The sequence below is a fragment of the Limanda limanda genome, chromosome 7, assembly GCF_963576545.1.
Source record: "Limanda limanda chromosome 7, fLimLim1.1, whole genome shotgun sequence".
Taxonomy (NCBI): domain Eukaryota; kingdom Metazoa; phylum Chordata; class Actinopteri; order Pleuronectiformes; family Pleuronectidae; genus Limanda; species Limanda limanda.
The window spans coordinates 29,841,457-29,860,806 of record NC_083642.1 but is presented as its reverse complement, the minus strand read 5'-3'; the positions used below and the strand labels follow the sequence as shown (position 1 = coordinate 29,860,806).

Genomic DNA, 19,350 nt, shown 5'->3' with positions numbered 1-19,350 from the left:
TGCTGGAGATCGCAAGAGAAAACAACTCTGCCGGTGTTCTGGATTAAAGTCACGGCAGAATACCCTGAGATCGCCACAACAGCACTAAAAACTCTGTTGCCATTTCCGACATATGTGTAGTGACATCAGTGGAATTTTTTTTAATTAACGAATTAATTTTTTATTTTAAATAACAAAAAAACTGCACTAGAGCACTCCGCTCCCAGAATTCAGGCTTACTTGTCGTCCCTAAAGTCTCTAAAAGTAGAGTAGGAGCCAGAGCTTTCAGCTATCAAGCTCCTCTCCTGTGAAATCATCTCCCACTTTCAGTTTGGGAGGCAGACACCATCTGTACATTTAAGAGTAGGCTTAAAACCTTCCTTTTCGATAAAGTTTATAGTTAGAGCTGGTACAGGCTTGTCTTAGACCTGCTTGTAAAAAATCATTGCTTATTTTATCATCATGTTTTCTTTTGAAGCTTTTGTACTTTAATTCATCAACATTTATCAGGAACATCTGATATTTGTGGATCTTGCAGCATAATGCTTCATCTGTTCTAGTTTCTTTAATCTCCTCTGACTTTGATCAGTCATGACCTATTTGACTTTCTGGGGCAAATGACCCAGCAACCGACAATTCACCATCAGTCCACTCACACATGAGCGCAGTGAAAGACACAACATTCTCTAAGTCCATCTTTTTGTCTGCCTATAAACCCATCAGGCATTTTCACATCAATTTGAAAAATAAAAAACATCCACATCAGTTGTGACAAACTTAAAGGATTTTAAAGGCAACCTCAGGAGGTATTTAGACTTAAAACTCTCTTAAAACTATTGGAGCCTCGACGCTGGGTTCAGAAATCCGAACGGAGCCTCCACTTTTGCCAAAGGTCACAGAGTATCTACCGGTACTCCCCGTTATCGATTTAAAACACTATTTGAAAAACGTCTTTTCTATAGTTTAAACCTCAGGTGGGTCCAAATCCGGGCCATCCTGAAGTCACCCAGAAACCAAACAACCACTGGTAAACAGATTAAGTAAAGACTTAGTACTCGTGTACAGTGCATTATGACATTATAAATTTACAAAATCCAATTTTCAATACAGCTCAGTTCACTTCCTTTAATTTCTGCTCATTTAGTTTTGATTTAGATGGATTAATTTGGATTCGACTCTCACACAGAGGGTTGGACATGAGGCCAGTTGTCACAACATGTGACTCCCCTGCATACAAATACTGGCCTTTGATTTTTTTTTTTTTGACAGTCAAATAGCAGAAATTTTGCATGTTTTCTTTATGGTCTCATCAAGCTCTGACATGGTAAGGCAAATCAAAGAATAACTTAAAATTTGCAACCTACCGTATAATTAAAATATTAAAAATTATTTGAACAAATGAAATTTAGAAAGCAATTCAGTCCAGTGTTTTATTTTTAAGAGTAACATTTGAGTAGTTTAACCTCACAATGAAAATAGAGACCTTACCTGGAGAACAGCACTTTATTCAATAACAGTTTTAGCTTTCATCACACCATATGTAAATGCAACATACTGCCTGCCTTATTTAAAGTTTAAGCTGGTCGGCCTGCCCCCACTGCCAAAAGGATCATAGAGGAATCAAATTGATTCTCTCTAAATGATTGTGTTAAGTTGTTTAGGCATCCTAAGGTCCTCTTAAATAATTTTCCACTGCCAAGTAATCTCCAGACAAACAATATGTCTCCTGCACCTTGAGTGCTATTGACCGTTCAATCCCCAGCCCTATCAGTGCTCAGGCCCTAATGACTCTCCATGATATGTAGTATAGGATTAACTTTAATGGTTCCGGCCTATTTTGTGCAATTGCATTTGTCTTGTTTATTTGAAAATAAGCAAGGTGTTTTTAAAGAAGCACACAAAACCTTTCCCAATAGTTGGTCAAGGAGGCTGGGGGAAAATGCATAAATACTCTCAAAAACAAAAAAAACAAAAAAAAGGCTTATTTTAAGAGGATTGATTATAACCCTAACCCTACTCTGATGAATTAGAAAACACAATTATTGTTAAGCACATCATCTAAAGAAAAAAGTGGGGAAATCAATTTTAACAGGTAAAAATACGTAGAAACCTCAGAGAGAGCCACATGTGAGGGATCCCTCTCCCAGGACGGACAGAAGTCCAATAGATGTCAAGTGTAGGAAAACATCATCAGGATTAAAGTTTTTAGCATTTTTAGCATTTCAGCATCGATGAGGGTAAACATTTTTGAAGGATAACTTCAATACTATATGTCAAGCAGTCCTGCTGCAATCATGGTCAGCAGCCAGTAAGATCACGATCCAGCATCAGGATGGGATCCACTATAGTCCACAGTCATTGTCCACTGCCGCTTTAGGATCCATCATCAGCCGCCGCCTTGGTCGTGGTCCACCACCATCCGATGCCAACGCGACAAAGGATCCGCCATTCCCACTATGATCAGCTGGCACGATACAGAATCCACCAAATTGGATCCACCATTGCGACCTCTGATGCGCGTTGTGAGATGTAAATACAAATACTAGTGGAATTGCATTTCTAAAGTCATCAATAAAAGCTTTATTCATATTTGAACCCAGTTATTTTCTACATTATTACGACGGTTATGTTTTCATCGATGTTTGTCTGTCTCTTGGCAGGACAACACAAACCAATTTTATTTAAATTTAGATAAAGGGTGGGGTACATTCGTGAGATGTCGACTGCTCGCGTCCATGCAGTGAAGGAGTTAGTTACAGATACTTGGTACTCACTCTCAATAAACCTCAAAAACGTTTTGCAAGGATATCTCTTAAGAGTTTGTGGGTTTTCTTGGTGATTATATTGGTGATTATAATTTGTGCATTTTGTGCATCTGTTTGTATTTTCATATTTTCACAATGAATGAAAAAATAATTTGCTTTGGCTTAACATGTACGAATTATTTCCACTAACAGCCTCGCGCTGAATCACCTTTTATATGATACTTTATATGAAATAAGGTGCTAAAATACTAAATGGACGCACTACAGCTTTATTTCCTGCTGCTCAGTTTCCAATGAGAAACTCATTGCTGTAGTTCTAAGAGATACAACTTTTAGTGTCCAGTGTTATCACAGTAGGTGGAGTAACGCTATTCTTGATTGTATCGTTAATTTTACATAATGTTTAAGTCCCTCTTCTTACAGCAGATCACTTTTCACATGGACCAATCCTGTGAGCTCTGCTGCTGCTTGAGTTCCTCTAAGCCCGGGGTGTGACGTCATTCTCCCAGAATGCATAGCTTCCAGCGCGGCGCCCAGCAGTCCAGGCCCAGACTCTAATAAATATCTGTTAAACTTTCTCCAAAATGTCGAAGGCGAGGCGGAATGGAGGCTGGATGAAGAGCCGGACCGAGACACAATCGGTAGGTACCCCTCTGTCCGTGTGTGCTGAGCCGGGCTGTAGTGTGACCATGCTCGGGGAAATGCAGAGGAGTTAGCTCCCGCAAGATAAACTCCAATACAACTTTGTGAACCGCTCATCTTTTGTTTTTTAACCCGCATGCTGGCTCGAGGTCACCCCCAGCCATACTAACACCAGTCGGTTGGTTTGCTCGATGAAAAAAAGAGTTTATCAAAACCAAACCAGTAAACACTAAACACCGTTCCTACTCCTGCCGAGTTTTGTGGACGCAGGCGGAGTAGCAGTGAAGTTTAGCTCCGGTCTAGTACTAACCCAGTCCACCACTTTACACTTCAAGACTTCAGTCGAGCTATTGTGAGCCACGCTTCAACTTTTCCCCGATTCTTTCCTTAATTTGAAATGATGAATTCTGCCCGCTGGGTTACTTTTAAAGGAGAGTGTAAGCAGAATAAGTGTGAGGCTTAAAGCTAAACGGCAGCTCCACAAGATGGCGCTAGCTGCTCCCTCACCCCCTTGTTCACTCAGTGCTAATGGAGTCTTTCCAGCGACCTTTTCTCTTCCTACTGTTGAACAACCAATGTGTGTCAACTATCTGCCTGAGTGAAATTAGTGAATCTACAATAGATGGAGAGACTCATGCACATTACTTTAGTAAACTGATGGAATTGTCAATATCTGTCCTTGTAAAGGTTATTATTGTGAAGCATGGTCATCTGCTGAGTGATAACACATGGTTGATGCAAGTAGGGGCACAGCTCCTGGCACGTCTGTATACTAAATGTATGTTTACTTTGAGCTGGTATTAGCTTTTGGTTGTATTTTGCAATTTAATTTCTGTTGTCTTAAATAGAACGTTTGTTTTAAAACGCATCATTCATTTTAAGTTAAACTGTAGAATCCGTAGTTTTTATTTTGTATTTTCAACAAATCTCCATCATAGCCCCCCAATAAACGCACTATACATTGCAGCCAAATACCACCAATCAAAGTAACTGTGGACCATGTCTTTAAACTAGGGCTGTCAAACCATACAATTTTTAAATCAGATTAATCCCCATTTCTAAATGCCTGAAAGTTTCCCATTTTCCATGTATATTGTTGTTGGAATAAGAAAGATAAATGACAGAAGGCTGTTATATACTACATTTAATATTGTTTTTTTATTGATGACAAGTACAAATGATAGTTATCAAGATTGAAAAATAAAATCTAACTAAACCAAAGCATTTTTTATCAAACTCAAAGATAATCTTTATCCTAAACAATTTTTAAATCAAACAAACAACCACACCTTTACACAATTAAATGTGAAATCTGAATCTGAGCCCAGCTGTAGAAGAAGTGTTGTGCCAGTACACACTTAAAAGGAACAAGTTCCAAGTTCAGATTAAAATTAACAAGTGCACATTCATTTGTTCAATTTTTTTTTATTGGGATGATTTAGGTGACAAACGTACGATCATGCTTTGAATCGATGGTGTCGGATCATGCCTGCGTGTCGCTCGACTAATTTTAACACGGAGGCCTGACTGTGTCACGTCTCGTGTTGTACTGAGCACAAAATGTTGATGAGTTGTTTTTATTATATGTTTTAAATGCAGCCTCATAAACTTTGGAGCAAATCAAACAAAAACTAAGTGACTTCATGTACTGATCTGGTCCTGATAACTAGTGATGAGTGTTTATTAGTTCAAGTGACAGCAGGTCAGAGTGGAGGAGCAGACAGAAACTCCAGCTCGGTACATACCAACTCCAGCTTCTGCTCTGATCACTGAGCAGCTGAGAAGAGAGGAACTCTGTGTTTTCACTTTTTCCACTGTTCTTCTACAAAGTCACTGACCGGCTGCTTTACGGGAACGAGCTCTGATCACTGCGTGTGTCGCTCTGAGCAATGAGTGGGGGCGGGTATGGTACTAGTGGCGGGTCATTCTGTGCATGCGTTAATACACAATTTATTCATCCCGCGTTAATTTGACAGCCCTACTTTGGAAAAGTGGAATTAACAGATTTTACCATTACCAAAAACTTTGATGTCAAACTGTGGTGTCTCGTGAGTCATTGTGGGAAGTAGAGAATAACAAGAGAATAGAGAGAAAACAGAGATTTGATGGAACGAGGCGACTGTCAAATCTCGCTCTGCCTACTTGTATGTAGAGCCGGAGGAAGAGAAAAGAAGTAAATTACTGATGGCTGCTAAAAATGGTAAAAAAATATTTAATTCATGGTCCAAACATGGATGAAAAGACTGAATCAATACTAAGTGGACTTAATGGAGCTGTGAATGACTCCCATGGTGTCTGCCTCGGACTTGATGTCTGCAGTTAGGCTGTGAGGCCAGGCTGTACGCCTTCCTCCGACTATGGAGCTGTCCGTGGTCTCTGCCTCCTTAGCTAGAGTTTGTTTATTTATCGCAAGTTATATTATCTTCGCGATATTAAATGTTATCGCAAAGATGTTTCCTAATATCGTGCAGCCCTAATTCTGATATTAAATTATTACAATAAACCAGTCTACATGGACTAGTTTCTCCGCATCCTTTTTAAGAGAGTATGCTTATAATTTTCAGAATATTTTAATAATAAATATGTTGTGGTCCAGGGACATAGTCCAACGTTCCTCGCCCAAACGTAATAGCAAAATTCAAGGGGCCAAAAAGCCCCCACTAGTTGATTCACCCTGTAATAGGCTATCAAAACACTTTACGCTAAACACTTTTGTGGTTCTACTGAATGACTGACTTGTCTTCTCTTCCTTCATCCATTTATTTTTCAAATTAAATGCCCTCTAGTAGGGCTGCTCGATTATGGAGAAAATCATAATCACGATTATTTTTGGACAATATTGAAATCACGATTATTCAAACGATTATTTTTGAGTTTGAAAACATGATGCATTTATTCAGTATTTCTCTCCAAAAAACACTTTTACTCAGAATCGCGCCAGGAAACACTGAAAAATGCCTTTAAACAATATAAATTACATATTTTATATTCCATAAATTATCAAATATGCATCCCATACTTTGGATTTCCCTTCTGTTGTCCTGGAGTTTCAATTTAGCAGATTTTCCTCATTATTAAACGCATCTGTCGTTTTAACTCCATTATAGTAGTTGGAGATTGTTTGACCCAAAAATCGAAATCACGATTAAAATTTAATTAATTGCACAGCTCTACCCTCCAGCATTTCTTATAGTCTTATTGTTTTAAGCTTGACTCACTCTTGGCTCCTCAATATTTTTCCTGTTCTCACACACATTTTTTTGGGCAATCGTAAATATAATACTTGCCCTGTAGTGCCCTGAATACCTGAGGATAATAATGGAACATATGCTTGTGCCATTGCCACTTGCTAAAATTTAGTCCAATAATAAACAATTCTAATTTACACAAAAGGGTTGGGCGATTGGGCGAACATTGTCTATTGGTGATTGTTTCAGCAACTTTGTCATTTTATTTTTGCTTGATCGTTACCATGATGATCTCCCTCCTTGAGAACCCTACAAGCTGGCACTTATTATACACTGCTCAAAAATATTATCAGATCTTGATGAAGGAATCATTTAAGTTGAAAATCCTTACTGATGTACATTATATAATAAAACTGCACCAAAAATCTAAGTAAAAAATAGAACTCACAGACTGAACAAACTAGCGTGAATTTCATCGCAGCAACTTATGTAACTCAGTTGTTTCTTTGGCCCCTACATGCCTGTATGCACTCCCTACAATATCTGGGCATGCTCGTGATGAGGCTTCTGATACACAGATAGATAACCTCTTAAAGGTGCACAATTGGATTTAGATCATGGACGTGAGGGCCTGTCAATGGCCTCAATGCCTTCGTCATCCAGGAACTGCCTACACACTCTGGTCACATGGGGCCAGGCATTGCCTGCACCAGGAGGAACCCAGCACCCACTGCACAAGCGTATGGTCTGACAATTGCTGGTGGATAACAGCAGTCAGTGTACTGTTGGCTATGTCATGGAGGTCTGTGCGACCCTTCGAGGATATGTCATCCCACATCATCACTGACCCACCAACAAACCCGTCATGTTGTATGATTATTTTGGACAATATTGAGATCACGATTATTCAACGATTTACTTTTGAGTTTGAAAATTTAATGCTTTTATTCAGTATTTCTCTCCAAAAAAATACTTTGTAAATGAGAACTTTGAAATTTCCTCTCATTATTAAATGTCCCCATCTGCACCCCCACTACAAGCACACAAGCAGACAGACAGAGAGACAAAGAGAGGGGTGGGGGATGGCTATGAGGACCGTCATTTACCCCTGAACCCCTACATGGAACCGGTTACATACAACAGCAAGTGGAGAATCGCAGGCTGACCGGCGTGGAGAAATGCAGGTCCAGTGTGAACAGCCAGGCGGCTGCGAGCTTGAGAACATTGTGCTACATTGGGTGGTGCTGCTCCTCGTTGGACTCTTCAAATCCGAAGTGTTCCCATACAAGAGAACTTTTTATACCCTTTTTGTCGATAAAACAGGGCTGCCCTCCCTCTGCCATTTTCCGCTTGCGCTGTTTTTTAAATACCGCCGTTCACCACACACACAACTCGCCTCCTTCACTTTACAGCTGCTTGAGAGTGAGTGCCAGTCAGCAGGGCCGCATTGAATTTTTCTCTTTCAGAAAATCTCTAAGCCTACTGTACAACCTAAAAATGCCAAAACAAATCGTTTCAACTCGATTATGTTAGTTTGGAGATCGTTTGACCCAAAAATCTATTAATTGCACAGCCCTAGCATAACGTTCACCACGGTGTCTCCAGACTCTTTCACGCCTGTCACGTGTGCTCAGAGTGAACCTAATCTCATGGTGGCTTCCAGCGATTCCGAAAACAAAGTATTCCATAATAAAATATTATTATTAATTTGGCAATGAGTCTCTCAAAGGCAGCGTTTCTGCACCAGAGCTGCAATATATTTCCTCCAATAAGTCAGGCTTTGTACCAAACTAAATGCCAGGAAACTATTATTGTACTGTGACAGGTGCGTTGCTGGCAGAGCAGCTCCTCTCACAGCAGCGTTTCAGCGACAGGCAGCGGCAAATCTAAAAAGTGAGGAATCAGAAATGACTATCAAATTTAACACTGCTTACAATACAGCAAGAGAGGAGTTGGCCTTCACTAAATTCGAATCACTGATAGTCCTCATGAAAAAGAACTGGTGAAATGTCTTTATTCACTTCATTTATTATTCAGGGTTCGTACGGTCATGGAAAACCTGGAAAAGTCATGGAATTTTAAAATGTGTTTTTCCAGGCCTGGAAAAGTCATGGAAAAAAATAATTTCCCAAAGGTTTTGGAAAAGTCATGGAAATTTGTTATATTCTTATTTTCATGTCGTTCGTTTTAGGGATGGGCATAAATACTCGACTATTGATTAATTGATCATTAAGAATTTCATTGATGACATGTTTTCATCGATAAACTATTGCATGTTCGCTATGTGGCAGGAGGTGGGAATATCCGAGTTGCCCTGAACGCAGCACAGCGTGTCTGTTAGCAGCTGGAGGAAGCAGCCCGGAGCTAAGCCTCTGCTGCTCGGCTTCATGTCCGCACACGGACCCTCAGTCCACGCGGAGGGTAACCCGGACAGACCCGGGTCTGGGTGAGGGGTTCCGGGAGTGAGGGCGTTACGACCGGACTGAGAGGTCGAGAGCCGTCAGATCGAGCTAGCTCTCAGCGGCTAGCTGCTCTCTCAGCGTGGCTTAGGAGGACAGCAGCGCTTATTTACAAGTGTAACATTGAACGGATCCTGTTTAACTGCCACAAGAGTTGTTAATCTTGTAATAAAGATCTCAATGAGGAAACGCGCTGTTTTTTCTGATTTCACTGCATTTTAATATAGGCTATAAATAGTGAATTTTAATATAAAAATATGAATGATTAATCGAAAAATCGATCGTTAATTCTTCCGACGATCGATTAAGACAATTTAATCGAATGCCCATCCCTAGTTCATTTACGCTGAGTTTTAAATAATTCATACATTTTTAAAGAAATATGCTCAAAATATAAGCAGGCATACTTTGGTTTGTGTCATTTAAGGTGTGCTGTATGCCTTGGAATTCTCATTGTTAGTTTGAATACTACATTTTGTCACTTTTTCGCGTATACACCGAGATTTCACGCAATGTTCGGTCATGGAAATTGGTTTAAAGTCATGGAAAAGTCATGGAAATCCATTGGTCAAAATGTGTATGAACCCTGATTATTGATGGAGACAGACATTTTCCACAAAAGAGTGTGAGTGTCATGAGGAGTGTCGTCTACTGCTCCTTTTGTTTGGGTTATTTTTGTTTGGTTTATCTTTTTATTTGAGCTTTTCAAGCACTTAAAAACTAGCACTTTAAGATTGTTTTATCGCCATGTTTTGTTGAGTGTTTTAATTTTTTTTTTAAATGTTTACGCCTTTACTCCTGTTTACAATAATTTATTTAATTAGAAATGGATTTACCTATGTCTATGTATGGAAAGAGACGCTGAAAAATGCAATATGGGGTTCACCTAAAATATGTGGTGGTGCACCTAAATGAAAAAGTTACGTGAACCAGTGCAATCAAGGAAAAACTTAGTCTGGAGCCCTGAGATGTTAGTCTGACGTTGTCATACTCATAATTCTTATCAGAATATGAGTCTGATACTGCTCCATTGGGCTGTGATTATGGGGCGTGTTTCAACCGAACCAGGAAAAAAAATGCCTCTTCGCTCACTTGGATAGACCTACAACCAATCAGAGCAACGTAGTATGTGACGTATGTTAAGCGACGCATAGTTGTTGTCAACAGAACTCAACTGCACGCACGCTGGAAGAAGTCGAAGAAGATCGCCTTGATCGCATTTCTCTGTTCCTCTTTCAAAATGAATGCGCTATCAATGTCTTCTAAAACAGACTCAATGGCAGCATCTACACATCTCAGCTCTCCAGTGGCAGGCATGTTTGTTGAAAACGAATTCAACCAAAGTGCTCTTTGGTGACGTGGTTGATTACGTTACTGTTGATCATTTGTCCATCGTATAAAGCCCGCCCTGACAATTTGATTGGTCCGAACAGCTTCTGTTCGGGCATAGTTTCTCACCAACGGAGAAAATCCAGACCAAACTTCCCAAACTCAAATGTTGTGGGCGGGTCTAAGTTCGTCTGGCATCCAGGCTACTGAGATGTGATGCAAATACCTAAATACATGTGATTTTCTGTGTTTGAAGAGCAGGGGAAACACACACCCGAAGACAGGAGACATTTTCTGGCAGATAATGGCGCAACGTTGTGTTTTGACCTCATTGTAGCAGAAAAAAATCCCGTATATGAATTCATCAGTCACACTGCTGAGCTGCGACTGAACCACCCAGCTCTCAGACAGTGTAGTCACTCTAATCTGTTAACATGGGTTCCAAAATTATTTTTCTTTTAAATTCAATAAGTGCGTGATGTTTCCAAAGTAAGAGTTATTGTCCTAAATACTAATAACAATATTGACAAAAATAATAGTGATTATGATATTTCTATTTATCAAGCAGCCCTACTCTAATCTGTAAAGAGAATGGGGCGCCTGTGGAGTACTTGCCGATTCTGGTGTTCTTTGTCGATGGCAATAATATCTGCATGGTGCTGGGCTGTGAGCACAGGTTCCGCTAGAGCAGTGGTTTTCAACTGGTCTGGCTTTTGGACCCACCGTCACCCCTTAAGCACAAATTATTTGGTTAAAATAAACGATAATGATGTCTGATAAAAGACAAAATGGGAGAAATTTAACAACTCAAAGAAAATTATTTGATAAATTGTCCGCACTACAGAAAGCAGTAAAAATTATAAGGGTTCAAAAAGAGTTTTTAGTGAATACAGAAAAAAGGATTCACAGAAAACCAATTGTATTGTATGTAACATGAACTTGTAGAGTTAATGGCAATTTTGGTTGCAGATTTATTTAACATTGTTTATGTTTCTACCATGCACAATAGGTTTCATCTGCAAAATGTGACCCTGTTTTCTGGTTTGCAGGTCTGCAGAGATGTTGAGCGGCCTCTGTGATTCAGCTGCTGTGATCTTGGTGTTCAAGGCTGCTGAATACTAAAACAGACTGGGCCAACACAACAGGTCTACTTAGGAAACAACAATCCAGCCAGAACTTCCAAAGCTCCTCATCACCGCAGCCCTTTTGGGGTTGCTATGGCAGCTGCTGTCACAGAAACCAAGTGCTGGAAACAGGCTTTCCTCAGCAGGCCAGGACAGACCACTAGTCATTGCCGCAAAAAAACATCAAACAGTCAACAAACAGCACTTAGCATTAACTCTAGCACTCCAAGTTAACAAAGCAACCAGAGGACTGCAGGCTGATGGTCAGCTGTGTGGCGAAACCTCATGAGTCTTGTCTGTGTCTGTTTAGGCTCATGGCAAGAGTCCTTGTGCAGCAGCAGAGCCAGTACTGTTCCTAGACCATGTTCCACCAGCAGGACAATCTGAAGAGCCATTTGCAGGAAAGCCACCCAGCCAGCAGGCAGCTCTTTCACTGCCAGGAGTGTGGGAAGCAGTACAACACTCAGCTGGGTTATCGACGCCACCTGGTGGCAGCCCACAGTGCTGCAACAGGCCTGCCTTGTCCAGAGGGGGTACCGTCCCTCCTAGAGCAACTAGGCGGCCATACAGACAGGCCTCCACCCTCAGAGGGTAACACTAATGCTGCTGTGCCAGTGAGAGAGAGGAAGTACTCGTGTGAGCGATGTGACCGTCGGTTTTATACTCGTAAAGATGTACGACGTCATGCTGTGGTGCACACTGGGCGCCGTGATTTCCTCTGCCCACGCTGTGAACAACGCTTTGGCCGCAGAGACCACCTGACCCGCCACTTGAAGAAAAGCCATGCCCAGGAGTCGGGGTTGATGCCATCATGTACTCCAGGTACTCCTTTGGCTACACCCAATGCTGCCACCCAGTGCCCATTGAAGGAGCCCAGCCCTGTGACCTCTGAGATAGGCTCCATCTCCAAGGAGCCCATGGAGACTTTCCCCAGGGACATGTACAACTCTTATCCTATGACCAATGCTGTCCCCGGGATGGGCCACCCTCATGGCCTCATGCAGGGTTCCTTATCCTCAAGCATGGGTGTGGGACGCCACATTCCCCCCCAGTCTTCACACTCCCACCTCCATCACCTGCAGCCCCCTGCAGCTCCACAGCAGCAGCCCTACAGCAACATGGCCAGGTACCAGCATGGATCTACCTCATATCCTCGTGCCGACGTGGACAGTTTCCTGCTGGACCTGCAGAGTGTCCCACCACCACACCTGAGTGCAGTTAACTCCTCTACCTCTACTTCTGCCTCACCCCAGAGGGAGGTGCTAGGTGAAGGGGTGGCTTCTGGTGGCGACCCACACCTGCTGTGCCGGAGCCCTGCTGTGTCTTCAGCCGAGTTGTCCTGTACCACCAACATGGACCTCGGGCCTCTGCTGGGGTTTTTACCTTTCAGCCTGCCGCCCTACAGCCCTCACATGGGGATGGGAGGGTTAGTGATGAGCTATCCACCTGCCACCACAACCACTTCCTCTCCATCCTCTTCCACTGGGTTGTCCTCACAGGCCCCAGGCCCTTTCTCCTTCTTCCAGCCTCCCCAGGCTCATGTACCCCAGGGCCCTGGAGCCCACAACCACAGCCAACTACCTCAGGCATACAGTAGTCCTACTATGAGCACTTCAAGCTCCCTACCTCACTACTACCAGGCCTTTCAGCAGTAAGCAGCTCTGTCCCCACAAACGTTTCCTTTGTCATGCTCATGGAATTTTCATGAAAAGGGTAAAACATGAGATCAGCATCTTTATGTAAAACACATATGAAACTTTCATCTGTCAGTGCTTATGATGCTAATCTTTGTAGTTTTTTTCGTTGAACACAACAAATCACCTCGTCAGTATTACCTCATTATTTAAAAGGAAGCTTGAACGTTTTAAGAAATGTGATGGTCTCACTACAACCAAAACGGAGAGCCTCTGTTGGTCAGACCCATTACCAACAGTGGAACACTTGAAGCACTTCTTACAGGTGCTGCACAGTGCTAAATTGTTCAGTTTTAGATTATCAAAAAAATAGGTGATGTTAAGAAATATTTTAACCAATCTATATTAAAGAAAATGTCCTACCTTATTGAAGCTGATTTGAGATTTTCTAATATTTTAGATGAGGTTTAGATAGCCTTAGGTGGAGAGACAAAATTGTGTTGGAAGTTCTCATTTAAAGTAAACAGCATTACACCAACCATCAAAGTGCATCAGCAGATCAACCATTATTTCAAGTGGCATAACTTTAATATTTAGGTTAGTATGAGGCCATGTATCAGTGAATGCAGTCACTATTGTAGCAGTTATCCGTAATCAGGGTTAGGGTTAGGGTTAGGGTTAAATCAGTTGCTCTATATTAAAAAAATGTAACAGAGCGGCTCTTACAGCTGGAATTTCACATCTGAGCCCTGAGGGGCGTTATTAGATGGAGTTATCTGAGGTGAGGTCTGTCATGATAACAATTTTTTTTGGACGATATATTGTCTCATTGAACATTGATATTAATGTCATAATTTTTACTCTTTTATTCCACTGATATAATGGTTAAATAATTGAATAATTATGCAACTAGACCCTTTCAATTAGAATTAAAGATATTAAAATACCCATTATAAATAAAATGGATAAAACAAAATAATTAAAATGAGCTCTGTTAACAAAAATTGCTCTTGAATCAATATCAGGCACAGGATATATATTACCAGCTTGGTTAACTGGATTGGAGGGTAACGATTTAGATGAGCTTTTCTATTGTTTAAGGTTAGTAGTGTTTCCTCTAGAATTATGTGTGCGTGTTTGTCTCCTTGTCTCTGTTTCTCTTACACACAAACTGATAGTCACATTTATTTAGTTATTAATTGATGGTTTTGGATCAGGAATCCTGATCATTTTGGCTGTGTGTCGCAGGTCAAGTGCGTACTAAATCTTGGGACTTTTTTTGAAAGTGTTTAAATGCATGCCTTATGAATTCTCTTACGGATCAAACAAACGGAAATTTCAATTGTATGTTTCCTAATAACTTTTTAATTTGTGTTGGTGTTTATTGTGAGTAAGTCTAAGTGACCCAGGCTAGTGGGGGATTGGGTTCCAACAACCCAAAAGCTCTAATCATGAAGCAGTGGCGGTAATAATGAACGTAGTGGAAACCCTGTATTCCAATTTGTTGCCACTGTTTCTAAACAAACCGAAAATGTTTTATCTTGAACTCATATCTAGTTCGCTGTACATTTCGCTCTGTGTGAGTGAGTGGGGGTGGGGCCAGCACGCGGCATCTGGTCTGTGTGAGTGTAAACGCTCCCAGACACGGGAGAGGAGACATTCTTAAGTATACAAACACGCAAGTAAAGACAATGGGCAATTTATCAAGGTCAGCAAAACCATTGACTACATGTTAATATATTGTATTATACGTCAGTATAGCAATTATCGTGAAAGGCCTATCTGAAGTCCCAGCAGCATAATAACAAAAACTGTAATGTGACATAGATACTTTATCATTTTTGCTATATTATGTAGCATCACTATATTTAAATGCACTTACCTTTCATTTTCAACAGTGCACATTATAGGTCAAAGCTGTCACTTAAGACAGAAAGCTGCTGTCTAGATTTTTTTTCAATACCTTTTCAAGTTCTGACTTTTTTTAGACGGAGCATGTTTCATGATGGGTACCTTTCAGGTAGATGTGTTACGTAGATTAAATGCTTCTGAACCCCATACACTGTATTAACTGAGTTAGAATAGCGCTGGTTTTGAGACTTCAAAACTGTCCAAAGTGGGTGAACCAGTTTGAAATTCCTGCCAGCTTTGTAATTGCTGTGGCTTACATCCTCATCTATTTCTTCCCTCCTGTGATGCCCTCTGCCTCTTTTGTGCCTCTCTCCCCGTGTGGGGCCTCAGAGGGATGCAGTAGCTGTATTTATCCTTAAACATCCGACTGCTGTAAACATGTTGAGTTATTGGCACACTACCAACTATGTCACTGGTCTCAGGGCCGCTGCCTTTCCCTTTTTAATAGATAAATTACCATTTTCCTACATGTGTCATCTCACACAACCCACACTCAGGTGCTCATTCAATGTTATATGTTAAAATTACCATCGCTCTTGGCAGTAGGCATTAGTAGAAACTTTTAAGGGTGAGATAAAAGTATGTCAAGCTAGTGTAAAGTTGCAAAATAATTGTATTGATCACATTAGTGACGGAGTAGCCACGTTCCAGACCTGAGACACTAAGAAGATACATGTAACTATCTCTACACTTTTCTGCAGCGACAGGTCTAACCATTGGTTGCAGATGGAGATGGAAATGTACTAGAGACAATTATTAAAGGAACACACAAGCATTTGCCATGCATGTTTCATCACATGCAACCTGGGAATAAGTAATTACGGTTTCAGTACGATCATATCTTGAGCTTAAGTAGATAGATATTTGAGTCTTTACAGCAGATTGAATTTATGTCAGAAAATCACATGTGTATCCAAAAAGCCATAGATGTGAGCCTGCTTGATCTCTTGACCCATGTGTAACTGGGTTTTGGTACCCCTTGTGTATGTGCGCACTTCCTTTGTTGGGCTTTGCCAGGACCAATGAGTTACTTTTGGAGTAAGAACATTTTGTGTTGTCCCCACAACTTGAAATGGCTGTTTGATGGTTAAGAGATGGTTAGAGGTTTTGGTTATAATCAGTTTTAGGTTAGGTAAAGGGATAGTTCACCCAGAAATGAAAATTCACTCATCTACTCAGCCCTATGCCGATGGGGGGAGGGTGAAGTGTTTGAGTCCACAAAACGCTTTTGGAGATTCAGGGGTAAGCAGTGTAGCTGATTAGTCACCCATCTTCAGACGTGATAAAACAACTGAAAAACCATAACATGCCTCCATACTGCTTGTTTGGTGTCATTTAAGTGTCTGCAAGCCTCGACCTGCATATTCGACCTCAAAATGATGTAATTAATATTGTGTTTTTAGCCTTAAAGTTCAACAGGAAGTGTGTTTTTTCTGTTTTATTACATCTGAAGGAGTCACTATTGAGTTCACTTATTATCAGTATTGGATTCTGCTGTAACAAAGTTTACCCCTGAGACTCCAGAATTGTTTTTGTGGACTCAAACAGTTCACCCACCCCTCCATCACCATAGTGATGAGTGGATAATGAGTGAATTTTCATTTTTAGATGAACTATCCCTTTAAGGGGTGAGGGCATATATAATGTCAAAGCTTTCCTTGCAAAGATAGAGATCCATATGTGTGAGTGTTTTTTGTCTGCAACTGTTTGACACGCTTTTACCAGTTCCTATTGCAAACAATACAGATGCAAAAGTCAAAGCAAACCATATCTTAAATATAAGATAAATACACGTTTTCATGCACATTAAGACCTCAGTCCTGTATCATTGTAAGGAAGGTAAACGCACTTTGCGATATATGTATCAGTATTTGTGTCTGAGGCAGAGATCATCCCTATCCCACATTTCCAAATTTTCATAGTGGAAGAAGGCAACCCTAGTGACAGTACATAAGCTAGGGTCATTGGAAGGGCATTGTGTCAATGTTCTCCCTGTTTCGTTCTTTTCAAAGTGTGCCACATAATCGGAGCAGGTTGTAATTCTGCTCAGATTTTGCGTGGTTTGAATCTCTGACTTTACTATAGAGAGCTGCATATAATCTATAAAGGTCTTCCAGAGCACTTGTTTTCTTACCTTTTCTGATGTCACCCACTACTCCAAGGTTGGGTTGTTGGATCGAAGAGCTTCTGATGTACTAAGACTGAAAGGTAACTCTTCCTGGTCTCGTCTGTGTAGAGGATCAATAATCCAGAGAAGCATAAGTTAGGGAGCAGCTGGTCTGTTAAGAATCAGGTCTCCTTTTAACAGAGTCGCACTGTAGCATGGCAAGAATATTGGAACCAGCAACCTTCCAATGCATCCTCCACTCATGAAAATGATCATGTAGTGGATATGTAGGAGCCCCCCAGCCGGACGTTGCGAGCTATTGATGTGATATCTGAAAAAGATATTTACTGAGAGAAATGGTGGGATGATGCTCTATCGTCTGCCTTAATTCCACAAACTGTATATTGAAGGAACTCTACAATTTCAATTGTAACAAGCCTCATTGTTGCACCAATGTCTTAAAATGCTACTGTTGTGCCTCTAAAGAGTTTCTAATCTCTTGACTGGGTTTAAGCACTTATGACATTTTAAAAATGATTAATTTGATCTGTACCTCAAACATGCAGAACTGTTGGTTTCTGTTATTTGTATTTGCTAGTAGTTTGTTTGGCTCTCATGCCGTTAGATCAAAACTATAAAGGTAGATTTTATGAATCTAAACTCTTTATCTAGTGGCAGACATTGACATTATAATTCAGTCAAACTTTCTACCTCTATTTTTTCATATATCTTTCTACAAAATCATTAGAAATAGTTTTAACCTGTAACAGTTAGGCAGTTTATACCACTGGTGAAGGGGGATATGTTTAAAAATCTACTTTGACGGACCGGGTACACATTTATATCTGAGTGTCTTCCAGAGTCAAACATAGTTCTCTGTACTTGCCTTTAATGATATTTCTACTTATGTACTACCTCAGAGAAGAGACAGGTGACTGTCCATCTAACTGCAGAGAAAATGACTGTAAAGTAATATTTGTCAGAACAAGCACATGAACTTGATAGCTCAATAGTTTTACTTAGGGTGGCTCACATCAGAATGTCTAGCTTAATGAGTGCCACATTGTGTCGCATCACATTACATTTGTTGTGTTATTAAGCTGCGTCTCTGCCTCTTCTGTCTAGAATGTTTACTGTGTCAAAGAATAGGGGCCTCAGTCTAACGATATTCCACAGCTTTGGACCTACAGATACCCACTCATAGCACTTCACCTGAAAGTAGTATCCACTTACCATTTGTGATACATTTCCTCAAGAACAATGTTGAAAACTGTCTGTTTACTGCTTCTCCAGTGTAAGTGTTTGCTGTATAATTGCTTGAAAACCTTTTCGTTTTGTTTACTTATCAATCAGACAAAAGGGACAGTTTGAACACATCAGGGTGGGCTTAGGAAATGCTTTGGGGACATTTGTCCTTATTGTCCAACATTTTATAGAATGAACAGTTAATGAAGCACTTGCAAAAACAACCTACACTCTCCCTCTCACCTGCTGAGGGATTTGGCAGGTAATCACAAATGCTACATCCTCTGGTTACCAGTGGCATAGTGACGATCAGCTTGGCTAGCTCCTCTTTTGTAGTAGACCACACAGGACATATATCTGACTTGGACCTTGAATCATTAAAATGTTACATTATTGGATTGGTTCATTTGTCCTGTTGCTGTGTAGCTGATGACATGTTTGAAGATGGCAAAGTGTGTTTGTACAGTACAACAGTCAAGCATTCTAGACAGAATGTGGAGAGAACATAGCACCAGGTTTCATTTCACAAGGCCATCATTCACTACATCATGTTGGCTGCATTTAGGTTGGCTCTGAGAACCACCAGATGCAGGTTACTTTAATTTTAACTTTGACAGGTTTTACTATAGGTGTTTGTATTATCACTTAATAGACTAGAGAACTGTGAAAATGGAGTTTTCATTTTTTTTTATTATCTGAATACAAAGTAATACAAAATAAATAAATATTTAGATTTCCACTGTGTCTCTGTGTTTTAATGGCATTATGTTGATAAGTTGGAAGGTGGTCAACCATTGACCTTAGTTTGGTAGCAAACCAACTAGAACCGATACAATTCTGTTACGAGTAAATCCAGACCGAGTGGCTGTAAAGGGTGACTTGACGTGATGCATGCTGGGAAGAATTTGACATTTTTCCCAACACTGCAGTGTCGCTAACAAAATATCCAGCTGAAGTCACAGTACAG

General features: G+C 40.6%; 1 protein-coding gene across 1 annotated transcript; it reads left to right on the top strand.

Moving 5' to 3' along the window:
• The first annotated feature begins 3,332 nt into the window (after positions 1-3,332).
• Positions 3,333-19,122, top strand: LOC133005456 (zinc finger protein PLAGL2-like). The gene is made up of 2 exons (XM_061075135.1): positions 3,333-3,385; positions 11,412-19,122. Exon 2 carries the CDS (start codon positions 11,849-11,851, stop codon positions 13,139-13,141), a length of 1,293 nt encoding a protein of 430 aa, XP_060931118.1. The 5' UTR covers positions 3,333-3,385; positions 11,412-11,848; the 3' UTR covers positions 13,142-19,122.
• Positions 19,123-19,350: the final 228 nt, after the last annotated feature.

Coding starts and splice junctions, on each gene's coding strand:
- LOC133005456 (XM_061075135.1), top strand. CDS start 11,849: ATGTTCCACCAGCAGGACAATCTGAAGAGCCATTTGCAGGAAAGCCAC.